The sequence below is a fragment of the Phyllostomus discolor genome, chromosome 12 (assembly GCF_004126475.2).
Source record: "Phyllostomus discolor isolate MPI-MPIP mPhyDis1 chromosome 12, mPhyDis1.pri.v3, whole genome shotgun sequence".
In the NCBI taxonomy this organism is placed as follows: domain Eukaryota; kingdom Metazoa; phylum Chordata; class Mammalia; order Chiroptera; family Phyllostomidae; genus Phyllostomus; species Phyllostomus discolor.
The window spans coordinates 19,827,462-19,844,973 of NC_040914.2; the positions used below are offsets into that span (position 1 = coordinate 19,827,462).

Below are 17,512 nucleotides of genomic sequence, written 5' to 3' on the forward strand. Positions count from 1 at the left end.
AGCCTTCACCTCTGCTCTCCCAGACCCTGAAGTCAGCAGCCCAGGCCCTGGCTCCAGCCCCAGCTCTAGAATTGCCCCTCCCGGGCACACACACATGCGTGTGCACACACACACACACTCCTGGCCTCTGCCCTCAGGAACCCAACACATACAGAAGCACTGGGCCCACCTCTCCGGCAGGAGGGGTAGGAGCTGGGCAGTGGCTGTGAGGGACCTGAAAGGGCCAGGCCTTGTCTACTAGGGGGTAGATGTCCTTCTGGATGTTTGAGCACCCACAGGTAATGTAGACCAAAGCCCCTCAATAAAAGAATGGGTGCAGAGGTATGGGTTCCTCAGAGGGATGGGTAGACATCCATGAAACCTGGACTAGTGGACCCCCTGAGGGTGGTTTGTGCTAGGGCATCAGGTTGTCTGCATGCTTAAAGGGACTGTGGAGGAGGGGTTCTGGGTTACTGAGTACCAGTGGGGAAGGGAGTCAGAGGCCTAGACCGCTGGCTCTGAAGGGGGAGGGGCTGGGGGCCTGGGCTCCCAGGTCTGAGGGAGGAGGGGCTGGGGGCTGGACCTCCAGGTCTGAGGAAGGAGGGGCTGGGGGCTGGACCTCTAGGGCTGAGGGAGGAGGGGCTGGGGGCGTGAAATCCTGGGTCCTGGGGAAGGAGTGGGGTGGAAACCTTGGCTTTGGGGTCTGAGGGAAGAAAGCAGCGGTCACCTGGAGTCCTAGGTCTGGAGCTCTAGGTCTGAACAAGAGGGCTGGAGGAGGGAACTTTGGGGTCCTGGGGGAGGAGGGGTCTGGGGACTTAAATTTCTGGGCCTGAGAGAAGAGGGCGCTGGGAGCCTGGACCCCTGGCTGCATGGAGACCTAGTTTACAAGCCTGGCCTTCTGGACCAATCTGAGCCCAAAGCTGGGTCCTAGCATGTTGGAGACCAAAGTCCGTGAAAGGCCTCCTGCTTCTTAAGCCTCAAAGTGGGGAGGGGGCCGAGGGCAGCGGCGACCCGGCCCGAAGTCCAGGTCCGGAGCTGATGTCTCAATGCCAGATTCTGAGTTCCTGCCTGCTCCCACTTCTTCCCTCTTTATTGCCAGCCCCTCACCCTCTTGTCCCAGGAGGGAGGCAGAGGCTGGGAGCTGGGGTGGGGGGCAGCCCCCTCCCCCAGCTCCGGCAGGAGGAGGGGTCCCCAGGGAGGCCAAGAGGGGGGCTGTGGATCTCCCGGCAGGGGCGGACGGGGACTGAATGTTAATCGCATCCCGAGTGAGTGTGTGTGTGTGTGAGAACAGAGCGAGCGTGCGAGTCCCTCCCGCTCCGGCTCCTCCAAGCCGCGGCGGCCGCGCCACCCTCCGCCCGCAGCCTCCCTCGGCCCTCCGTACCCAGCTGAGGGGGGTGTTGGCCTGGGTGGGTCCGCCCGGCCCCCAGGGGTCTCTCGTGCTCCTGCCATCCGCCTGGTGAGGATCTGTGGGTCCGGGTGTCTGGGGCTGGGCTGGTGGAGGGGGGGTGTGTCTGTAAGGGCTGCGGCGGCGGCGGCGGCGGCGGCGGCGGCGAGGGAGGGAGGGTCTGCCTGTCCGTACGGATCCCGAGCCGCCTGCCTGGGTGTCGCGGGTCCCCTGCTTTCCTCCCGCTAGCCCCCAAACCCCAGTGGATGGTGTGTACCTGGGCTCTGTGCCTCCTGCCTGCGTCCGGCCGGGCGTCTGGCGTCCCTGGCTGCCTGTGTGTCCTCCTGTCTGTCGCACAGCCCCTGACGGCAGTGGCAGCCCGGCCCCCATCGGCCCCCCGCGTGTGCGTGTGTGTCTCCCTTCTCCAGCTCCGGGGGTGTTGAAGGGAATCCCAGGGAAGTGAGGTGGTGCGTGTGTGTGTGTTTCTGCCTGGGTTTCAGAGTGGGGGCGCCCCTGGGGGGGTGGTCTGGAGGTGGCCAAGCAGAGAAGGGGCAAGCAGTTCCCCAGACAGGCCGCCTCCCGCCCCTCACACAAGCACACACATCACCACTGGCTTCAGAGGTGACCCAGACAGACAGACAGACAGATACACAGACGCTGGGGGGTGGGGGGGCGCTGAGGGCACAAAGGGGGGGGTGCGAATGAGCCAAGGAGAGGCGGGACTGGACACATGGACAGGGTGGGGGGAGGAGCCGGGGCTGAGGCAGCAGAGGGGGGCAGCCCGGGTGGGCGGAGGGGGATCCCCACGGGGTCGGGGCGGCAAGAGGACACCCCGACAGCCTCCGCAATGTCCGGGGCCCAACTTCCAGCGCAACATGTGTAGCGGCGTCCTCGCCTAGTCGGGGTGGCCGCAACCTTGGGGGACAGACAGGGCAGGACGGACCGAAGAAGAGGAGGGAGAGCCGGAGCCAGGGACAAGCAGGAGGTCCCCGCCGTGACCGCTGCCGCCCCAGGGCCTGGCCCCCCAGCGGCTCTCTGAGCCCTCCGCGGAATCTTCGGGTCGCTGGACTCCGGGTTCCGGTCCTAGCCCCCCCGCAATCCCCCCCACAGAACAGGGTCATGAAAAGGTAAGTCCGGGGTAGGGGATGCAGGGGTGGGGGTGGGGACGTGGACCCCCCCAGATCTAGGCCGGGGAAAGTTGGCCCTGGGCCTCCGGGAAGGGGGGGGCGCGGGTTGAATAGTGAGCAGAGGTCTTTGTCTCCCCTCACCCCCATCAGCTGCCTTGTCTCTCGGGGCTCTGCTCTGCTCCCTCTCTTTCTGGTCTCTGAGTCCCTTTTCCCCGGTTTTCTACACCTCAGACTTCCTCCCCCCCCCATTCCTCTGACACTTTGCTCGCTCTCCCCAGCCCCATCTACCTGGCACCCCGCACACCTACCCCCATCTCCCCATCTCACCCACCGTCCCTCTGCACTCCCCTGCCTGCATCGGTTCCCCCCCCCCCCACCTCGCTGGCCCGTCCCTCTCCCTCTCTCCTCTCCCTCTGCCCTCCCTTCTCTGAGCTATGAGTCTGCTATTAATACCCCTGCCAAGGACCTTGAGGGCATCCAGGCCCCGGCACCCCTTACCCCAAGCTACCACCCCTTCCCCGAGGTTCTGGAACACCCTCCCAGCCTGGTCTGAGCACCGGGATCAGGGTGGGGAGAGAATGGTGCTGTAGGTGGGGGAAACGGGACACCGTCTGCCGCACGATGCGCCGGGAGGGCGGGCTGTTGATCCAAGTGGCCTCTCGTCTCTTCTGAGATGGATTGGGGGGAGTGACGGAGTAAGGGCACCCTAGGAATCTCTGGCACCCTCCTCCTCCTTGACTGGGGGTTCAGGCTGTGCTATGGACAGCACCGGAGTTGGGCAAATGGGGAGGCTGGAGCTGGTGGGGGGAAGGGGCTACCCAGGATGTTGGGACTGATGGGGTTTGAGGCAAAAGGGGGACACTTAAGGGAAGAGAGGGCTATGGGCCTAGACTCCTGGTTTCTGGGCAGAGTGAAGGCTGGGCACCTGGATTTCTGAGTCTAGAGACAGGAGGGAGCTGGGACCCCTGCATTCTGGGAGAGGACAGAATGGAGCACTGGACTCCTGAGTCCTGGGCGAGGAGAGAGCTGAGAGCTGGCACTTCTGAGTCTACTGGAGAAGTTGGAGGGTAGAGCTTCTATGTCTGAGGTTGGAGAGGGCTGGGGCTCCATCTCCTGGGTCCCTGACTGGGCAGGGGACCAGACTCTGGCCCCGTGGGGATGGGAGTGGGACCTGAGACTCATGAGGAGGTGGAGATCGGGGGCCTGGACAACATGATCCCTGAAGGTGCAGGTTCTGGGGATGGGGCCTCCAGAGTCCCCTGGAAACTGGGGGTGCTGCTGTCAGTCCCCCGAGGGTGGGAGACTGCCATCTGAATCCCGTATGGGAGAAGATGGGGTATCCAGCCTTCCAAGAAGGGGGAAGCTGCCCTCCTGGGCCTCAGCAGGGAGCAGCTCCCCGGGGTCCCCAAGGACAGAGGCCAGGCAGGGGTGGCTTTGAGAGGCAGAGGAGGGGTTGAGGAGTGAGCAGCCACCAGGAAAGGAGGAGAGAGGAGTGTTAACCCTGCCGGGTCCAGGCCACAGCTGTGGGTTATTTTGGGGCAGAGTGGGGGGGCTATTCTGAGCGCTGATTGAGCCAGCTGCTTGGGGAAGGGCAGAGGAGAGGAGGGACATGGGGAGCTAGGATTGGAGAGGGACCGCCATCCTAAAAGCCCCCCACCCCCATTCCTGAGAAGACTGTAGCCCAGGATCTCTGGGAAGGTGTGTGTTGGGGAGGGGGCAGGCCCCTAGGCAGGAGAGGGGGGTGTGGGCCTTTCCCCCACTCTGGCTGTCAGTGGGCTAGACAGGCCTGTGCTACCATGGCAACCAGACAGCAGCCTGATTGACAGCCAAGAGAGAACCCTTCCTTGCCTGGACCCTCACTCCTTCAGGAAGCCCCTAATGCAGGCTATACGCTCTCTTTGGGACCTGGGAGGACAGACCCCCCCAGTGTCCTCCTCCCTCAGACCCAGAAGCCAGGAGTCTGGGCTCTTAGCCCGACCACCCTAGGCAGCTAGCATTCAACAGGGGACACAGGAAGAGACGCTGTATTTCCTCTAATTTACTAAATTGCTCTGGGCTGGGAGCCAGGGACCCCTGTCCCCAGCTCTCCGCAGCTGTGCCACCCAATCCCACAGCCCACCCTAGGCCGTGACTCTTTCTAGCTCCAAGAATGGGGGAGCAGGGACCGGAGTGAGGGGCCCAAAATGGGCTGGGGGCTGTCATCTAGGCGAGGGGTAGGGTCACGGGGGCATTTTCTCTCCTTAGGGTGCCCCACTAATTTCTTTTTTTCTCTCTTTCTCTTCCCTCACACACCTGACCCCTTTTCCCTTTCTCATCTTTCCCCCCCTCACTTTTTTTTCTCTTTTATTTTTTGATCTCTCCTGCCACTCGCCTTCCCGGCCTTCCTTTCATGTCTGTGCTGGACACCTCCCTGGTGGGGTCCTGATCCCTGCCTTGCCTCGCTATTTCTGTCTGCCTGTTTTCTGTCTGCTCTGCCTGCCTCCTCCCTCCACCTCCAATCCTGTCTGGTTCTCCATCTCTCGTGTGTGCTCGTCTCCTGGTGGCCGTGGGGCCTCTGTCTTCCCGGGTCTCTGTCCATCTTCCTCTCTCTGTCCAACTTACATCTCTTATCTCTCCCACCTTCCTTCATCCATCTCTGCATCTCTCCTGGCCTCCCTAATACTCCCTCCTCCTTCTTCACTCGGTCTCATCTCTCGGCCTCATCTTCCTGTCTCTCACTCCGGCCCCTTTCTCCCTGTCTCTTCTCCCATCTCTCTCCTGACTTCTGTCGCTCTCTCTCCCTATCTCTCTACTGGTCCTATCTCTTTCCCTATCTCTGGACCTCTCTTTCTGCCCCCATCTCTGTGGGTCCGTTTCCCATCTGCCCTGTCACATCCTGTACCTTGTGTATCTTTCCCACCTCTGTATCTTCCCCGCCCGATACCCACCACCACTCTCCATCTGGGTCTCTCCCTCTGCCTGAGTCTCTCCCTGTCTCTATCGCCCCAATCTTTCCCTCTCCTCCCTATCTCTGCGTCTCTCCCACCCTGTATCTCCTCATCCTCGTGTATCTCTTTCTGTATCTTGTCTCCCACCACTGTGTCTCTCACTTATTTGTGTCTTTTTTCTACTCCCGGTGTCTCCCCGTCTCTGTGTGTCCTCCCCTTCCTTCCGTGTCCCTCCCCGACCCTGGTGCTCAGAGGCCGCCCGGCGGGGCCCGCAGGCGATGCGCGGCGCCGGTGGCCCCGGCGGCCCTCGGGGCCCCGCTAAGATGTTGCTGCTGCTGGCGCTAGCCTGCGCCAGCCCGTTCCCGAAGGAAGCGCCGGGGCCGGGCGGGGCCAGCGGGCCCGTTGGGGGTCTCGGCGGGGCGCGGCCGCTCAACGTGGCTCTCGTGTTCTCCGGGCCCGCGTACGCTACAGAGGCGGCCCGCTTGGGCCCGGCCGTGGCGGCTGCTGTACGCAGCCCTGGCCTGGACGTGCGGCCGGTGGCGCTGGTGCTCAACGGCTCGGACCCGCGCAGCCTGGTGCTGCAGCTCTGCGACCTGCTGTCGGGGCTACGCGTGCACGGCGTCGTCTTCGAGGACGATTCACGCGCGCCCGCCGTCGCGCCCATCCTCGACTTCCTTTCGGCACAGACCTCGCTGCCCATCGTGGCCGTGCACGGCGGCGCCGCGCTCGTGCTCACGCCCAAGGTGCGCGCGACCTGCGGGTGGGGACTGGGGCCAGAGGCGAGGGGCGGGCCAGTTGCGGAAGGGGCGGGACCGTGACCGTGGGTGAGGGGTGTGGCTTGGAGGGTCAGCTTCAGGAACGGGCCAGGTGGTAGGGGTCAGGTGTAGGTGGGGGCGGGGCTGACTTGGAGGGGCGTGGCCTATAGAATAAGCTGGGGGCTTAGGGGTGGGGGGGCCTGCCTGGGGACTTCATCTAGAAGTAGGGTCTGACAGAGGCCAGTTTATGGGGAGGGTTGAGGATTCTATGGAAGAATGAGTGGGATCTTGGGAAGAGTCGGGACCAGCCAGCGAGGGGCGAGACTGGGAGTGAAAAGGGACCTGCCTGACATGACAAGATCTGAGGGAGGAGTGGGATCTGGGATCAGCACGGGAGGAGTCACTTGGAGAGGAATGGGGTTCAGAGAGGGGTGAGGTCTGGTGAGGAGGCAGGAGCCAAGAGGTCAGGGACAGGCTCCAGGAAAAGGGGATATTAGGTACTGAGGGGCAGGGAGGCTCGGCCAGCGGAACATGGGGGTCTAGAGATCTACGTAGACGGACAGGGCCATCGGTGACAGGGAGGAGTCATTAGTGAGAAGTGGGCTCTGGAGAGGTAGAGCCATACAAGTGGGCTTGGGGGCGTGGCCAGTCAATGAGGGGCGGGGCTACCAGTGAGAGGAGAGTCCGGGGACCCTGCAGAGCCTGTGCTCTGTACTAAAGGGGCGGTGTCTAGAGAGGAAGCCGGTGCTGGGAATGGGGTTTGGGCCTGGGCCAACTCGGCTGTAAAACGTGGAAAGCGAGAATCAACGTGAAAACCGAGAATCCAAAAGCTGGGCGGGGGAGGATGAAGGCCCAGCCACGGAGAGAGAGGTCAAAGCCAGGAGCCTGCACGAGAGGCTGGGGCAGAGGCTGGAGCTGGCTGTGGCCTGGAGAGAGACCTGCCTCCGGAGGTCGCAGGAGGGGCCTGCTGGAGTGGACTTCCGGTAGCAAAGGGCAGAGCTGGAACTAGCCTAGTGTGCAGACTGAGAAGGAAAAGGGGTCAGCAAACCAGGAGGTGCGGGAAGGGGCGGGGCCTATTCAGGAGTGGAGCCAGTGTGACAGAGTGGGGCTGCCAGAGGATGGGGCCACCTGAGTGGGTGGAGCCTAAATCTCCACCAGCTCCCTACTGTGAGAGCTGGTGGCTTTGTTCTGGGACTCTCCTGTCCAGAGCATTCTGGGAAAGGCCTCTGTCCAATTTTCTTCTTTTTGGCATGGCATTGCCCATAGATTTGTAGGCAGATCACCTTCGAGGTGAATGTATTACCAAGAGATAGGGTCCCCCGTGCTTCCATTGCTGAGGACTGTGATCTGCTCTGTTTACTGTCTCCTAGTCACTGTGGCCCACAATGTGTACACGCATTCCCTTCTGGGAAATGTAGTCTTCAGATGAAATAGAGTGGTCCTCACAGCTATATCTGTGCCCCCATTGAATGCTGGGAGCACGGTCTCCTCAGCACACATCCACCTGCAAAGGGCGAGGTCCTGTCAGGGTTTCACTGCATGCTGGAAGACCTCATACCCGCAGGCCAACTGCCCTCTTCCCTGCCCTTCCAACCACAGGCACACGCCTAGGGAGTAAGTCCTCTCGCTCTTCTCCTTGTGTTTCTGGGGGACTTCTAAAGGGCTAATTTTGTGCCTGGGGTGTTTTAGGTTCTGGAGAATACAGTTGTAGAAGGAAAAATAGATATGCAAAGTCCCTGCTGGTAGAGCTTGCATTCTAACTGGGGAGACAAAAAAACCCCAAACAACATAATAAAATCTGTCCTGGAGGACAGCAACAGGATGTTGTAATGACCGACATGGGCCTTCGATAGATGACAGTCAGGGGGCCTCCCTGAGATGCTGACAATGAGCTGGACCTGAGGAATGAGGAGGGGTAGGTCCGGCGTGGGAGAGCTGGGGGAAAGTGTCCCCAGGAGAGGTAACAGCTCATTTGAATAGCCATAGGTAGCCCGTGGCTGCCATAATGGAAAGCCTGTAAAGCCGAAAGGAACCTGATGTGTTTGAGAAAGAGCAGAGAGGTGGGGGTGGCGGGAAATGAGATCAGAGAGGCAGTGGGGTCTGGTTCATGCAGGGCCTCAGAGACAGCTTTGGCGTTGACTCTAAGATAGAATCATTGGAAGGTATTCAACCAAGAAGGGATGCGATCCAATTAATATCTGGAAAAGATCATGCTGGCTGCTGTCTGGAGAATGGACTGGAAGATCCAAGAATGGAAGCAGAGATGGGTTAGGAAGTTGTTGTCATTGCCTAGGCATGAAACTGGTGACAATGAGGGTTGTGATAGGGATAATAATGAGGTGTGAACAACCGGGGTTATTGTTGAACAGACAGCCAGGAAGACTTGGAGATGGCCTGGGTGTGGGCATGAGGGAAAGAGAAGGAAAGGGTGATTTAGCTTTGAAACCTGAGCATCTGGGTGAGTAAGGAAAAGACACGAAGCAGGTGTGAAGCGATGGGGAGATCTAGAATTCTGGCTTTGACTCGTTCGTTTTGAGATGCTCTTGGAGACCCCAGGGGAGATGTTTTGAGTGCAGAGGTGGTGGTGGGAGACAGGCGTCTTCAACGCCCCCAGCACTGTCCAGTGGAATGTTCATTGGTGAGGATGGCCTAGATCCGCTCTGTCCAGCATGACAGCCACTCGCCATGTGTGAGTGTTGGACTCTTGGCATGTGGTTAGTGCAACAGGGAGCTAAATTTTAGTTCATTAAAATTTGAATAGCCAACGGTTGGCTGATGGCTACCATATTGGATAGTGCAGGAGACAATGTCAAAACCCGTGGATCTGTATGAGATGACCAGGAAGAGGGGACAGGGAAGGAAAGGGAAGACTAGAGCACTCCTATGTTTAGAATTCTGACTGAGGAGGAGAGTTCAGCCAAGGAAACAGACAGGAAGATAGGGGACAGGAAGATAGAAGGCAAACCAGAGAAGGGCAAGTCCACTCAGCAAAGCTTCTTCCAGGTGGGACAGATAGTACTTCTAGTGCCCTCATTGCATGCTGGGAGATGTAGTCCCTCTCAGTGGATGCTGGGAATTGTAGTTCCCTCACTGGATGCTGGTGGATTCATTATGGTGATGCTGGTCCTCTAACAGATAAACCCCTACATCATAGCAGCTTACCCCAGTAAAAGGTTATTTCTTATTCACGCAAACTCCCAACAGGTGTTCCTGACTGGAGGTGGCATGCCTCCAAGTGGTGACTCAGGGATCCAGGCTCTTCCCTCTTGTGTCCCTGTAATCCCCTAGGACTTCAGAGTTCTCTTCTGAGTCCTCTGCCTCTGCCGTCAAACAGGGAGGAAAGTAAGATGCATGGGGGAGAGTTGTAATGGATGAGCCTAGAACTCAGTCATGTGGCCAGACCTAACCCAGGCCTAGCTCTGAGCCCCAGCGGGAAAAGGAAGCAGGCTTGGTGAACAGCTAGGACGTCTGTCACACTAAGAGCTGTGACCCATCCGTGAGGGGTGGGATTTGTGGTCCCTTTATCAGCTTCCGGGAGACGAGGCCCCCTTTTGACCACTGGGAACAGTGACCCCCTTCTCGGTTGCTGAAGGCCCCTTATTGTCTCCTGGGAGCTGAGATCTCAGCACCAGGAGACCTGACTCGCCCCTCCTCCCCCGGGCAGGAGAAGGGCTCCACCTTCCTACAGCTGGGCTCCTCCACAGAGCAGCAGCTTCAGGTCATCTTTGAGGTGCTGGAGGAGTACGACTGGACGTCCTTTGTCGCTGTGACGACCCGTGCCCCTGGCCACCGGGCCTTCCTTTCCTATATCGAGGTGCTGACTGATGGCAGTCTGGTGGGCTGGGAGCACCGTGGGGCGCTGACGCTGGACCCTGGGGCGGGTGAGGCCGTGCTGAGCGCCCAGCTCCGCAGCGTCAGCGCCCAGATCCGCCTGCTCTTCTGTGCCCGTGAGGAGGCCGAGCCTGTGTTCCGGGCGGCCGAAGAGGCCGGCCTCACTGGGCCTGGCTACGTCTGGTTCATGGTGGGGCCCCAGCTGGCTGGAGGCGGGGGCTCAGGCTCCCCTGGAGAGCCCCTTCTTCTGCCAGGAGGCGCCCCACTGCCTGCTGGACTGTTCGCAGTGCGCTCCGCTGGCTGGCGTGATGACCTGGCCCGGCGTGTGGCAGCTGGCGTGGCCGTAGTGGCCAGAGGTGCCCAGGCTCTGCTGCGAGACTACGGCTTCCTGCCCGAGCTGGGCCATGACTGCCGTGCCCAGAACCGCACCCATCGAGGGGAGAGTCTGCACAGGTGAGTGGGGCAGGGGCGGTGGGCAGGTGTGTGGGGAGACTCCAGAGCCTGGCCACACAGGTCACATCTCCTCTCAGAGTGTCAGTCTGCTTTTCCGTAAAATGAATGTAACTGGGTCTCCTTCCTGGGGTTAGATCAGGTCGTTTGGAGAAAGCACCCAAGACACAGAGACACAATGAGTGTATTATGATATTTCATGATTTTAAGGTGCACATGTTTTCAGTTTCATATCTTTGAAGTCCAGATGTATCTTACAATTGATGGCTTCTCGTGGTTTAATTGGAAGTGCTTTTTACTTTATAGTACATAGAAACGATACATCTTCTAGTTGATAGCATCCTAGAAAATACCCCAGGGAGTATGAGCTGAATTTCAGTAATAAAAAGGCCCCAACGGCCCTGGCTGGTGTGGTTCAGTGGATTGAGTGCCAGCCTGTAAACCAAAGGGTTACCAGTTGAATTCCCAGTCACGGCACATGCCTGAGTTGCAGGCCAGATCCCCAGTAGGGGGCGAACGAGAGCCAACCACACAGTGATGTTTCTCTCCCTCTCTTTCTCTCACCCTTCCCCTCCCTAAAATTAATAAATCCTAAAAATAAATAAATAAAAAGGCCCCAACGGCCCTGACATGGTAGAAGTTTGTTCCTCTATCACTTAAGAATCCAGAGATGTGGAGTCCAGGTTATCAGGAGACCCCACTGCTCCGCGTGGCCCATTCAGGGCCCCAGGCACCTCCACCTTGTTGCTCTGCCATCTCCTCTCCCTACAATCGAAGCTGGGTCAGTGGCAGATCTGAATTCCAGCTCGTGAGAAGGGAAAGAGAGGAAGTGGAGAGCACACAGTTTCCTTTGGGGCAAACGAGGTGGAAGGAAGAGTCTAACATCCCATTGGTGAGAAGTAGTCACGTGTCCAGGGCTGGCATATTGGCGGTTTACAGTCAGAAGTGGATTCTGATTGGTTACTGCCTGTGGGCAGTACTGATTGTTAGATGTTTTCAGTGTGGCCTGCGCTAGTTCCCAAGGCTAGCTGCAAGGAAGACTGGGGAATGTGGACGCTAGCTGGGCAGCTGTGTGCCCAGCATACTCACTATTATTTTATTTTATTTTAATATTTTATTTGCTTATTTTTAGAGAGAGGAAGGGAGGGAGAAAGAGAGGGACAGAAACATCAATGTATGGTTGCCTCTCTCGCGCCCCCTACTGGGGTCCTGGCCCACAACCCAGGCATGTGCCCTGACTGGGAATCGAATCAGTGACCCTTTGGCTCACAGATCGGCACTCAATCCACTCAGCCATACCAGCCAGGGCCACACCATTATTTTAGAATAAAATAGAATATAGTGAATAGAATAGAACAAAGTGGTGGAAAGCAGCACCTCCACCAGAGGAAGCTTTGTGAGTGGGGACATTGATGAGTTGGGTGACAGAACAGTGGAAGGAGATACCTCTACCCTGAAATGAGCTGAGGAAGAGGCAAGAGTGGGAAAACCTAAGGGAGGAGAATTGAGAACTGGTGAGTTGGGAATCAGGATCCAGGGACAAGAGAGTGAGAAAAACATTCCTCGTTCATAAATACTTACTGAATTCAGCCTGCTAGGAACTAGGGCTCATGCTGGGCGCTGAGAACACAGATGAAAAAGACCATGGACGTCTCTTTAAAGAATGCAGGGTCCTGTAGGGGCGGCAGACACAGATGACATGAGGACAACGCAGCGTGAGGCTTGCAATGCTGCAGGTTAAATGGGCATCATGGGAGCACCGGGGAGAGCACTGTCTAAACCAGGACAATTTGGGTTGCAAGAAGCAGAGTCTCATTCAGGTTTCCTCAGGGAAAAGGGGGTATATTGGAATGACAAACAGTCACTGAAACCCAGATGCCAGGAATTGACAGCCCCCCCACCCCCGCCCCTGGCTTGCCACTCCCCAAGGCCGCCTAGTACCTTCCTTACCAACCCTTACCCAGGATTCTGCTTCTTCCTAACACTCATAATTTCACTCCTCCCATTCACCACCCATCCCTCCGAATGTCACAGTCAACGTCCTCCCAACAGGGGGATTTGATTGATCCCAATCAGCCTTCCAAACTGGGCTACACAAGTCACAGGTCAGCCTACAACGTTTTCAAGAGGAGGAGATATGTGAATTGAAACATAAAGGATGAACCACTCACTTGCTCATTCATTCATTCACTGAAAATCCCTTTCCTGAAAGTGCTTTAGGCACAAGGATACGTGGTGTTGGTTGGACAAGGCCTCTGCTCTCACAGAGCTTAGTCTCATAGTGGATAAACAAGAAAAGGAAGAGCCCTAGCAGGTGTAGCTCAGTACATTGAGCGCCCGCTGTGAACCAAAGGGTCGCCAGTTCAGTTCCCAGTCAGGGCACATGCCTAGGTTGCAGGCCAGGTCCCCAGTGAGGGGCAGGCAAGAGGCAACCACACATTGATGTTTCTCTTCCTCTCTTCCTTCCTCCCTTCCCCTCTGTCTAAAAATAAATAAATAAAATCCTTATTTAAAAAAAGGAAAAAGAAAATAACAATGGGCGATAACTTCTGAGATGAAAATAAAACTGGTGGACTGTGGTAAGAAATGTCTAGGGTGCTATATTAGAAGAGTTCATCAGGAAAAGTCTTCCTGAGTAGGTGAAATTTGGAGGTAAAAAAAATAAAGAGCCATGGCTGTTGTGGCTCAGCAGATTGAGTGTGAGCCTGTGAACCAAGGGGTTGCCAGTTCGATTCCCAGTCAGGGCACATGCCTGGGTTGTGGGCCAGGTCCACAGTAGGGGGTGTGCGAGAGGCAACCACACATTGATGTTTCTCTCCCTCTCTTTCTCCCCCCTTTTCCCTCTCCCTAAAAAAGTAAATAAAATCTTTAAAAGAAAATTAAAAACCAACAAAATGAAAGTTAATTAAAAATAGAAAAAAAGAAGAAAAATAACAGAAAGAAAGCCATTGTAGCTGGAGCTTACTGGGCAAGAGGGAGGAGCTGTGACTAAGAGACAGGGCTCACACAGGGCTTAGCTCATACAGGGCATAAAAAAAAAGATTTTATTTATCTATTTCTAGACAGAAAGGGAGTGAAGGAGAAAGAAAAGGAAAGAAACATCAATGTGCCATTGCTTCTTGCAAGTCCCCTACTGGGGACCTGGCCCACAATCCGGGCATGTGCCCTGACTGGGAATCAAACCTGTGACCCTTTGGTTCACACGCCCCCGCACAATCCATTGAGCCACACCATCCAGTGCTCACTTAGGTCTTTTAAGGGGTTTGGATTGGATTCTAAGAGAACTTGGGAGTTCACCAGAATGAGGGAGTATTCCAGGCAGGGGAACAGCGTTGTGCAAAGGCCCAGAGGGGAGGAAAACTTGGGCAGGTTGGTGGTACAACTAGCTCAGGGCAGATGATGGCAAGAGAATTAGGGCTCGTGGGGTGAGGAAGCTGTGGAGGTAGATGCGGCCAAGCCGCGAGGGCCCAGAACACCAGGGTGAGAGTCTTGGACATAGTTCTGGAGCACTGGGAAGCCATGGGTGGGTGAAGAGCAGGGGAGAGGCAGAGTCAGTTTTGGGTGCAGAAAAGCCCTCTGGAGCAGACTGAGGAACAGAGTGAAGGAGAGAGACTGGGGGGCTGGAGGCCAGGCAGGAAGTCCAGGGGGACTATGGGGATGGAGGGCAGGGGACAGAGCAGAGAGATCCCAGGGGTGAGAAGGATGGGGCTTTCGGACCAATGGCCTGGGCAGGGCAAGTGAGGGAGCAGCTGAGGATCAGGCCCAGTGATGGGGACAATGTGACAGGCCTGCAGAGTAAGGGTGTCACTGCAGAGTGAAGGTATCTGGGGCTCCAGAGACCCTCGGGGGCTTCTCCGAGGGACGTTTGAACTGAGCCTTGAAGACGTAAGAATTAGTCAGGATGAGAAGGGACAGATGAATATTTTCCAGGCAGAGAGCAAAGCACTTGCAAAGGCCTACAGACAGGACACCAGTTAGTATGTTTGCAGACATTCAGCGTTGGTGGGACACAGAGCGGGTTTGGGGAAAAGAGTCTGAGGATGAGAAGCAATCAGAGATTGTAGGGCCAGAACCCTCGGGGTCTCCACCACCTCAGACCCAGGCTGAAGGCCTAGGGCCTTGCGTGGGTGCGCTGGGCAGTGAGGGGAGGGTCCTTAGCACAGCAGAGTTTTGAGGATCTTGGAGGAGAGATTCCACTTGGGGACTGGGGCTCATCAGTAGAAAGGGGACTTTTTCTGTTTCAGCAACCAAGGTCCACTCCGGGTCCCCGCATGTCCCCTCCCTTCCTCCTTGGCAGGTACTTCATGAATATTACCTGGGACAACCGGGATTACTCCTTCAATGAGGACGGCTTCCTGGTGAACCCTTCCCTGGTGGTCATCTCCCTGACTAGAGACAGAACCTGGGAGGTGGTGAGTCCCATCCCTGACCTCAGACGCGGGAGACAGCCTGGACTCCTGGGTCCTGCCAGAAATGGGGGCCAGCGCCCTGGCCTCTGGCCTCTGAGGGAGAAGGAGTGGGGAGCCTGGGCCACGAAGGCCCCCAGGGAGGGGGAAGTGTCCCTCCAGGAAGCCTGAAGCCCCTCCTCTTGGCCAAGGTGGGCAGCTGGGAGCAGAAAACTCTCCGCCTCAAGTACCCGCTCTGGTCCCGCTACGGCCGCTTCCTGCAGCCAGTGGATGACACACAGCACCTCACCGTGGCCACGCTGGAGGAGAGGCCCTTTGTCATTGTGGAGCCCGCTGACCCCATCAGCGGCACTTGCATCCGGGACTCGGTGCCCTGCCGGAGCCAGCTCAACCGCACCCACAGGTGACAACCGTGATCCAGGAGTTCCAGCTTCAGAATCCTTCTCCCTCGAAGCCCAGTAGTCCTGGCCCCAGTCCCCTCCTTCCTTGGCACCCAGGACCCACACCGCCCTCCAGCTTGGTGACTTTGGACAAGTCCCGTAACTCCTCTGAGCCTCATTTTACCCAGAGAGCACTAACCTTAGTTTTAGCCGCTGCTTGTTCCTCCCTCTGTAAGGCGAGGGGAGCTCCAACGTCCCCAAGCCTGCTCGTTCCCCGCAGCCCTCCGCCGGACGCCCCCCGCCCAGAAAAGCGGTGCTGCAAGGGCTTCTGCATCGACATTCTGAAGCGGCTGGCGCAGACCATCGGGTTCAGCTACGACCTCTACCTGGTCACTAACGGCAAGCACGGGAAGAAGATTGACGGCGTCTGGAATGGCATGATCGGGGAGGTGAGGCGGCAGGGACGGGGTGGGGGCGGGCTAGGACAGGGGTGAGGGGCAGGGGATGGGTGGGGCGGGAGGGGAACCCTGGGTGCAAGGGGTCGGGACTCCGAAGAGGAAAACTCTGTGGCACGAGGGGCGTGGTTAAACGGTAGATACGCCTGGACTTGAATGGGCAAGGCCTCCAGAGGTCCCTTGGTGGAGGGGCGGGGCCAGGAGGATGGAACTCCTAAAAGGGGGCGTGGCCAGGAGGATGGAGCCCAAAACCCTGCTGCAGGAGCTGGACGTGGCCAGGGCCACCTCTTCCCACCCCAGTCCCAAACTTCACTGCCACCTTTCCTGCCCCACTCTGCGTCCCCCTCACCCACCCACCCACTCTCCTAGCCCCTCTCCTAGACTGTTACTGGTCTCCTCCCGGGGCTGGTATTGCCTGCCTCCCTTTCAACCTGGCTGAGCTAGCCGGGTTTGCTCACCTCCTCCTCGCTCTGACCCCAGGTGTTCTACCAGCGTGCTGACATGGCCATCGGCTCCCTCACCATAAACGAGGAGCGGTCCGAGATCGTGGACTTCTCCGTCCCCTTCGTGGAAACAGGCATCAGCGTCATGGTGGCGCGCAGCAACGGCACTGTGTCCCCCTCTGCCTTCCTCGGTGAGTGTGGGGCCCTGGCTGGCTCAGCCGTGTGCCCCAGTTCTGTCTGGTATCACCTGTGCTAGCGGTGTGACTCCGGCAAAGTGGTCTCATGTCTGAGCCTAGCCTCAGTTTCCTAATCTGAACACGAGCGGACTGCTACCAGAAGCATCTTGACCATGAAACTAAGGAGTTTCTGGAGGCTTCTCTTGCATAGCTTCTTCATGACCCTGTCCCTGGTTTTGTATTCATGATCCTGGACTCTTTTCTCTTAAAGAGAACCCTCCAAATGGTATGAGCTTCAGGCTCCACAAAATCCAAGTCTTCCCCGGCACATTCATGTGAGATGAGGAAAAGAGATTCGTTAGCATGGCACTCGCACTCATAGTTGCTCGACTCACCCATCAGACTGTGTTTGGTGAGCACCTAGTATGTGGCAGGCTCTGAGCCACACACAAATCCCTGCCCTCTAAGGGCTCTTAGCATCCTGGGGAAGACAGAAAATACACTCTGAAGCAGCGGTGTCAAACTCATTGTCACCAGGGGCCACATCAGCCTCGCAGTTGCCTTCGAAGGGCCGAATGTCATTTTAGGATTGTATAAATGTAACTACTCCTTAACAGTTAAGCGAGAGCTCGGCGCTGCCGGGTAGAAACAAGGTGCCAGGCCAGATAAAACAAGGTGGAGGGCTGGATTCGGCCTCTGGGCCTTGTGTTTGCCACCTGTGCTCTAAAGGGATACAGGGACAAAATCACTTCCTGTGGTGACAAATACAATGATAAATTAAGCCAGGGGAAGAGAAGGAAAGGAGTGGGACTGGGGCCGCTGTGGCTGGGCAGGCGGGCCCCTTTGAGGAGGTGACTAGGTCGTGTGGAGATCTGTCTGGAAAAGCACTCTAGGCAGAGGGAAGAGCAAGGACAGAGGAGCCAGGTGGGAATGTGCGTGGAGTATTTGTGAGATCCAGGGAGGCCTGTGTGGCTGGGGGGCGGGGGGCAAGAAGGAGAAGGGTGGCAGGGGAGGACCGCCTGGGGCCACAGCAGATCACCCCAGGCCTTAGTGGGAAGGTTGGGTTTTACTCTTTCCGAAACGGCACGGGTTTTAACTACAGGTGGTGGTAGGAAGGTGGCAGCAAGGGCGAGTCAAAGAGACAGGCTCTCAATGTGATCAGGAAGCTGCTACCCGGTGGGCTGGTGGCTTTGAGGTGC

General features: G+C 57.6%; 1 protein-coding gene across 1 annotated transcript in view; it reads left to right on the forward strand.

The window, feature by feature from the left end:
• The first annotated feature begins 5,695 nt into the window (after window positions 1-5,695).
• GRIN2D (glutamate ionotropic receptor NMDA type subunit 2D) overlaps window positions 5,696-17,512 on the forward strand; it is a 36,127-nt gene continuing 24,310 nt past the window's right edge. Inside the window, exons 1-6 of the mRNA XM_028530527.2 lie at window positions 5,696-6,160; window positions 9,837-10,456; window positions 14,751-14,865; window positions 15,051-15,262; window positions 15,520-15,688; window positions 16,175-16,328. Of these exons, the coding sequence (XP_028386328.1) occupies window positions 5,696-6,160; window positions 9,837-10,456; window positions 14,751-14,865; window positions 15,051-15,262; window positions 15,520-15,688; window positions 16,175-16,328 (1,735 nt within the window). The remainder of the gene's footprint in view (window positions 6,161-9,836; window positions 10,457-14,750; window positions 14,866-15,050; window positions 15,263-15,519; window positions 15,689-16,174; window positions 16,329-17,512) is intronic.